This window comes from Camelina sativa, chromosome 13 (genome assembly GCF_000633955.1).
Source record: "Camelina sativa cultivar DH55 chromosome 13, Cs, whole genome shotgun sequence".
Lineage (NCBI taxonomy): Eukaryota > Viridiplantae > Streptophyta > Magnoliopsida > Brassicales > Brassicaceae > Camelina > Camelina sativa.
In genome coordinates, this window is record NC_025697.1 from 13,949,159 (window position 1) to 13,956,779 (window position 7,621).

Genomic DNA, 7,621 nt, shown 5'->3' on the forward strand with positions numbered 1-7,621 from the left:
AAAAGTAGGAGATATGCAAAGATACAAATGTCAACATAATGCAATTGTCAAGCTCCAAAACCTGCAACAGATTATATGTGGATGTGGTCAACCCAACTGAAATTGTGGTCTTCGTTTAAAGATTGTAGAACAATACGTTTTTGGGTGTGGTCCACACCGTGTGGAAAACAAAAGAAAATAGTTAAAGGTTGTAGAATGATCACTGACCTCTAACACATGACTATTAGCAATCCAAGTCATAGAAGCGGATGTCATAACCTCACAACTATGAACAATCAACAATGGAAGATGTGCTGAGTTCAAAGAACAAAAGGGAAATCAAGTCAGGAAAAAAGAGAATGAGACAACAGAAATTGAGGGAGCAAAGAAGATATCTAATAGGACCAACCTAAAGAGATATATTGGGCAGTATGAAGCATTCAAAATATGCAGATTAGCAGAAGCCTGGGCTATATGGCGCAAAGCTTCATCACTGAAATAAGAACTGTTAGAAACCGAGGACATGAAATGAGCGCTGAACGAATAGTAACATCTAAAAGCTTATGGCATGAGGCTATATCAAGAAGTTGGAGGAGTGGATAGTTAATCATCGCTTGTGACATATTAATTCTTTTTCATGATAAAGACATGAGTTGTGGACACCTGAAAGAAAGAAAAATAATCTATACAATAAAACAATGATAAAGATACATTGGACAAAACAGAGTTAGTTTACAATCAAGATAAAATCAGATGCTGCTGCAAATACGCTACAAGGATGTTAAAGCAGAGTTTACAAGCTTGGTTTCAAAATTCTAAAAGATGATAAGGTCACACCTCTACACAATTTCATTGAAAAATCAAAACTTTATTTTCGACCAGTTTATATCAAGTTCCATTTTTTAGAAGGTTCTTCTTTCAAAGGAAAACATAGCCAATAAAAAGGAGTTAGAGAACTCACGCAAGCCAGAGTACACTTTGCCACGCTGGTGATGCGAATCATGATCAGCTTCCTCCATGTACTATCCTCAGTAGCAGCAGCCGCAACATTGCTACTTTCTCCCTGAACTGATGTAACCGAATTTCAGAGGTCCATAAGCATTCCAATTCAGCCCCAGTGGCTTCACCTTCCTCCTCCCTCGCCAGCATCTCGCACACAGCCTCCAACATGGGACTTTGGGTGCCCTCTCGTTTTCACCAAAATTCAAAAATCGCCATCGCCGTGATTGTTCTCCATGGTCATTGCTAAAGAAGATTGTTTTCCACTTTCACGATTAATAAGAATCAAAATTGGAGATGAGCGATGTTTACTGAGATAGAAAGAAATAAAAAAGGATACAATGTCTGAGATTGTTTATCCCTAAAATTAACTATGACAACCTGTCCCGCGGACCCCACTAGCCCACTGCTAGTCGCCCTAACGGACCGTCCGTGGACCCCGTTAGCCCACCGCTAGTCGCCCAAACGGACTCCAAGCTGGCCCTGCGGGCATCGATCCTAACCCATCATTGTGGATATCCCAATCCACCAATAGGTTATTGGTGCGCCAGGCGTTCCTCGAACCTTGGTCCCCACCCTTTAACAACCTTCCCACAGTTGGGGCAGCTAGCAGTGAGGCTAGTGGGGTCCGCGGACGGTCCGTTGGGGCAGCTAGCAGTGAGGCTAGTAGGGTCCACAGGACGGATTGTTACATTAACACCCAACAGATTAGAGCTGATTATAGATTGAAATCCAACAGATTACCCTAATCCAATCTCTTCTTTAGATTGAAATCCAACAAATTACCCTAATCCAGTCTCTTCTCTGTTTCTGTATTTTCAGAGTGATGGTTGTTGAGTCTCGAAATATGGTGAAGCAAAAAGAGAAATGGGAAGGTAAGATAGAATAATGACATGTAAGCAAATTAAAGATGATGTGTATTAATTGTTATAATTTGATTGGGTATTCATTTTATTTGATGCGTCAGTCTGTGCTTGAAAGGGGCAGTTCCATCATTTAAGATTAAAGAATGGCTTGTGATAGTTCTTCTTTTTTTGGACGCATTGTCTGTATCACGTATCCCTCGGATTGCACCTTATATATCTAACAGAGACAAGGTTAGTTACAGTCAAGTTGAACATAGTAGTAAAGGGTGAAATCTAAGTGACCTTAATCTGTTGATTATGTTTGTGAAAAAATATCAGATTTTGGAAGGAAGTGGAATAGGAAACGAAGAGTATGAGACAATGAAGGATATCCTGTTACCACTAGGCCGCGTTCCTCAGTTTGCTACCCGAAGCGGAGCGTAGACAAAGCCACCGTTTGGTAGAAGAAATCAACTTAAGAAATATGAAAATAGAGGAGTATAATTTTGAAGCCATTTGATGTTGAGTAAGATCTTCAAGTCACTTAGAACAAAGATTTGTCGCATTTCAATTTTATAAATGGTTTACAGACTTTGTGCTGTTCCTTTTGTAAAAATTTGTTATATAAAAAACATCACTTACTCTTCTTCTTGTATTCTGTGTATTGGAGAGGATTTGAATGGTAAAAACTCACTTAGTTTTTAGAAAACCTTCATACTAACTAAACCGGTCGCACTCTAATTATTTTTCTAAACCGATAATTAAACGGGATAATTACACAATCGATTTCAAAAACCGGGAAACCGAAATCACCCAATTTTAGGTCGGTTTGGTTCGATTTTGTTTTCTACTGATGGGAAGGAGAAAAAAAAACCCTAGAGGTACACAGATAACATAAACCTTTGCAACGGCTTTTGATGCTCCTTCGTCTTACGGCTCGGTCTATTCGTCGTTACACCTCTTCTTCTTCTTCTTCTTCTTCTTCGTCTCTACCAGCTCTCTTCTCCTCTGCGTCATCGTTTTGTACTGTTCCATCAATGGCAGCTAATCATCCAAAGGATGAGGCGTATCTTTCCGCCGTCATCCCGAAACGTATCAAGATTTTCGAGCAGATCCAAGCCAATCAACTCGAGAAGCTCAAGTCCTTACCTCACGATCCGATCAAGTAAATACGATTTGCTTATGTGCTACTCTGATTTGTGTGTCTAAGGTTTTCAATTTGTTCGTTGAAGATTGATTTTGATTTCTGGCGTTGTGTGTGTTTAGGATTACTTTGCCAGATGGGAATGTGAAAGAAGGGAGGAAATGGGAGACAACTCCAATGGATATTGCTGCTCAGATTTCAAAGGGTTTGGCAAATTCTGCGCTGATTTCAGCGGTCGATGATGTTCTCTGGGATATGAGTAGGCCACTTGAAGGTGACTGTAAGCTTGAGCTTTTCAAGTTTGATAGCGATAAAGGTCGTGATACTCTCTGGCATTCTAGTGCTCACATTCTTGGTCAGGTATAAGAGTTTTATCTTATCTGATTTTGGAAAAAGTTTTGCTAGTGGTGAACGATTCGTTTATGGTAGATGTGGGTGTGATCTTGTTGCAGGCTCTCGAACAGGAGTATGGGTGTCAACTATGCATTGGACCATGTACAACGAGAGGAGAGGTAAGAGCAGCTTGTTTGTGCTAATTGTTACTTGTTTGTATGTCATGTTCCATCATTTGTTAGGATGTTTCTTTGGCACTAAGAATAGAAAAAGAAAGGTGGAAATCATTGGTCTTGTTGTTTGTAAATCAATGAAGTGTTGTGCAAATGTGGCTATCGCTGATGTTAGTAATGAATTTGTTATTGCAGGGTTTCTACTATGATGGATTTTATGGTGACTTGGGCCTGAACGACAATCACTTTCCTAAAATCGAAGCAGGTGCTGCAAAAGCTGCTAAGGTATCGTTTCCTCTTTAGTCTGATATCTTATTCGATTATCTTGAAGCTTTCTTACAATATATGTTGTAAAATAGTTGGTTCGTTTCTCAAACCTATTAATGAAAATTGAATGATATGTGTCACCCAAATTTTAGTCATATTTTTCTATTTACATCTCAGGAAGCACAACCATTTGAAAGGATTGAAGTGACAAAGGATCAGGCACTCGAGATGTTTTCAGAGAATAATTTTAAGGTTGGTTAAGCTGTGGATAAATATCATTCAATTTTGTTATGCTCCCTTAACTTTACGCGTATTTCTGTCCTCTTACGTTGTTTGGACTCATTATTCTACTGTTAATCTTCTAGGTTGAAATCATCAATGATTTGCCTGCGGAGAAGACCATTACTGTCTATAGATGTGGCCCTTTGGTGGATTTATGTCGTGGACCGCACATACCAAACACTTCTTTTGTTAAAGCGTTCAAGTGTTTGAGGGTGATTTGCTATTGTATCTCTAGGAGAGCTACGTATGTACAGATTATAGTTTGTTTTCTTATGCTGACAAATGTATTTTTCTTAGGCTTCATCAGCTTACTGGAGGGGTACCAAAGATCGTGAGAGCTTGCAGAGAGTCTATGGGATTTCTTATCCTGATCAGAAGCAGCTGAAGGTACTCATATTTCTTGAATATTATGGCAGCTACGCTGTATCATAAGTATGAATAATATCTGTTATCTTTGACTTGGTCGTTACAGAAATATCTTCAATTTCTAGAAGAAGCCAAAAAGTATGACCACAGACTATTGGGCCAAAAGCAGGAACTCTTCTTTAGTCATCACCTCAGGTATTTCATTGCTAATATACTGTGTTTTCCTCTTTGTGTTTCACTGTACATACATATATTAACCATCCTTGAGCTTCAGCCCTGGAAGTTATTTCTTTCTTCCACTCGGCACTCGTGTATATAACAAGTTGATGGACTTCATTAAGAAGCAATATTGGCAAAGGGGTTACACAGAGGTTTTCCTTAGCTCTCTCATCTCATTTATTTAATATACTTGTTGAGTGGGGATCGCTAAATAACCTTGCACTGGCAGGTCATTTCACCAAATATGTACAACATGAGTCTGTGGGACACATCCGGACATGCTGAAAACTACAAGGATAATATGTTTACGTTTGATGTGAGAGGACATGGAAACCTTAAGAGTCTCTTTGACTCTGTTACTTTAGCAAAGCAGCTCTCTAAGTTATATTCTGCGTATGAATGACTTATCAGAATGTTCCTTATGTAGATTGAGAAGCAAGAGTTCGGGCTGAAACCTATGAATTGTCCTGGTCACTGCTTGATATTCCAACATAGGGTTCGGTCATATAGAGGTGTGACTCTGTTCCTTTTGTGCTATTTGATATCACCAAAAATTATGAATAATATTAGTTGTAGAAATTAAAGTTCACTCCATGAAAGTCTGTCAAAACTTGTGGATTACACAGTGCTGACTTTTTCAATGACAGGAGACTTGTTCCAAAGTGTAATTTGTATTTTGTTATCTTCAAGGACTATGGCTAATGTTTTCCCTTTATAAATCTTACTAAAGAAGTTGTCTGTCATTTATCTGGACTGACGCCATCTTTTGGCTGCTTATATTATCTGATCTGTAGAGTTACCTATGAGACTGGCTGACTTTGGAGTGTTACACCGCAATGAGGCAAGTGGAGCACTTAGTGGGTTGACTCGTGTCCGACGGTTCCAGCAGGTAGATTTTGTATCCTTGTTTACTATAGTTTATTATCATTTTTCCCTTTCCATGTTGCATGTTTGATACTTAATATAATGTTCGCATACTTTTTCAGGATGATGCACACATATTCTGTACAACGGAACAGGTTTGTGATATATGTGTCTTATCTGGTACTGTCGGAGCTCCTTTTCTCCCAGTTTTTTTGTTATACTTAATGTCATCTATTTGCAGGTTAAGGAAGAAGTGCAGGGTGTGTTGGAGTTCATTGACTATGTGTACAAAATTTTTGGGTTTACCTATGAGCTAAAACTTTCAACGGTACCATATTTGATGATTTATTTACCAGTGCATCTACCAAATCTTATAGTCTTAGCGTGACATGTTTATAGCGTGACATGTTTCTATAACCTTTATTTGCATGTTAATTTAAATTTCAGAGGCCAGACAAGTACCTTGGGGATGAGGAAACATGGGATAAAGCTGAAGCGGATCTCAAAGAAGCTATAGAAGCTTTTGGAAAGCCATTAGTGGTATTGGCATTTGTTGAAAACTCAATTCTATTCCCAAAAGTCTGTATTCATTCTAATGTGTGCTGTTTTGGCAGTTGAACAAAGGAGATGGTGCATTTTATGGCCCAAAGATAGACATCACAGTTTCTGATGCAATGAATAGGAAATTCCAGTGTGCTACTTTACAGGTTATGCTCTGAAACTTTTTTTAGTTTTTTCTGTTCTATGCATTTCCATTGCTGTAATCAGTGCAGGAGTTGATTGTATGTTTCTTGTTGCCTCTATCAGCTTGATTTTCAACTTCCGGCTCGCTTCAAATTGGAATACGCAGCTGAGGACGAAGCGCAGAGGGGTAAACCTGTAATGATACATAGAGCCGTGTTGGGATCTGTGGAACGTATGTTTGCCATATTGTTGGAGCATTACAAAGGAAAATGGCCTTTCTGGATTAGTCCGCGCCAAGCCATAGTTTGCCCTATATCAGAGAAATCTCAGAAATATGCAGAAAAGGTTAAGTTTGTGGCTTTGGCTGTACTCTTTTAGTTAGCGCCTGTGGTTCGCGTTGACTTATTTGCAGCATCTAATCTCTAGCGTTTCTTTTGGCACATTCATTCAAACAGGTACAAAAGGAAATTCATGATGCTGGGTTCTATGTGGATGCCGACTTAACAGACAGGAAGATCGATAAAAAGGTAACAATATTGGATCATATTCCCATTGTTGTTCTCTGGTTGGCTGGTAATTCTTAATATTGACTTGAGTAATGATGATCGTGGTGTGTCTGTAGGTGCGTGAAGCTCAGCTTGCGCAGTACAACTACATTCTGGTCGTGGGTGAAACTGAAGCAGCTACTGGACAGGTTAGACGGCCATCCATATTTAGAGTCTCTCGAGTTTAATTAATTTTGTTTTGTGTGAAGACATTTAAGACCAATTGTTTGTTGGACCTTCACATTTTCAGGTGAGTGTTCGTCTGAGAGACAGTGCAGCCCACTCGGTGAAGAGCATTGAGGATTTGCTGGAAGAATTTAAGGCCAAGACTGCCGAATTTGTATGAGATCCAACTCCTGAAACTGAAGTCATGATAGGATGTGTTTTTGTTTTTGCAAATTAGAGTCGGACCAGATTTGAAGTCTTTTTATCTTTTTCATTCAACCATATTAAAATTTCGATTACTTTCAGCGACATTATTCTGTTTGCTCTCCTTTAAATTCAATTTCATGGAAAAATAACCAAAACGATGTTAGAAAACTAAGAACGTTCGCACTTGCAGAGATTATTCTATCCTTCATTTTTTCTCTTGCGGTTCTCAAGATATTAAAACTGCAATCTCAAAAACGATTTTGTAAAACTTGAGAAACTAGATATTCTGTTATGGTGTTCAATTGATAACCAAGATAGGTCTAAAATACAAATTTGAGATTATAATTTGTGAATTTTGGGTTTATGTTCGTATTTGAATTTCAGAGTATAACTAGTATAACTAAGTAAAACTAGTATAACTAAGTCAAACTAGTGTGATTTTAAAATACAAGTACAACTAGATAAAACTAGTAAGACGAAATGGTTTCAGCAGGATTCACAGAGAATGACTCAACAACGATGAACGAAAATTGTGATTTTTGGGTTTAT

At 38.5% G+C, this 7,621-nt stretch overlaps 1 protein-coding gene and 1 long non-coding RNA gene across 2 annotated transcripts; both read left to right on the forward strand.

The window, feature by feature from the left end:
• Positions 1,959–2,478, forward strand: LOC104736705. The gene is made up of 2 exons (XR_759619.2): positions 1,959–2,075; positions 2,163–2,478. It is a non-coding gene; the product is annotated as an uncharacterized LOC104736705 (long non-coding RNA).
• LOC104736706 (threonine--tRNA ligase, mitochondrial 1) lies at positions 2,686–7,182 on the forward strand. Its single transcript, XM_010456741.2, has 20 exons — positions 2,686–2,988; positions 3,090–3,327; positions 3,420–3,479; positions 3,669–3,758; positions 3,918–3,992; positions 4,106–4,234; positions 4,320–4,409; positions 4,495–4,583; positions 4,663–4,759; positions 4,837–4,923; positions 5,035–5,119; positions 5,402–5,496; positions 5,594–5,626; positions 5,713–5,799; positions 5,919–6,011; positions 6,086–6,178; positions 6,279–6,500; positions 6,611–6,682; positions 6,778–6,849; positions 6,951–7,182. Exons 1-20 carry the CDS (start codon positions 2,741–2,743, stop codon positions 7,044–7,046), a joined length of 2,151 nt encoding a protein of 716 aa, XP_010455043.1. The 5' UTR covers positions 2,686–2,740; the 3' UTR covers positions 7,047–7,182.

What these genes read in the sequence shown, in the direction of transcription:
- LOC104736706 (XM_010456741.2), top strand. Translation starts at nt 2,741, where the DNA reads ATGCTCCTTCGTCTTACGGCTCGGTCTATTCGTCGTTACACCTCTTCT. An exon ending in GGCAAAGGGGTTACACAGAG is followed by an intron (nt 4,760 to 4,836) that starts GTTTTCCTTAGC and finishes TTGCACTGGCAG; the next exon opens with GTCATTTCACCAAATATGTA. An exon ending in CTGAAGCAGCTACTGGACAG is followed by an intron (nt 6,850 to 6,950) that starts GTTAGACGGCCA and finishes TCACATTTTCAG; the next exon opens with GTGAGTGTTCGTCTGAGAGA.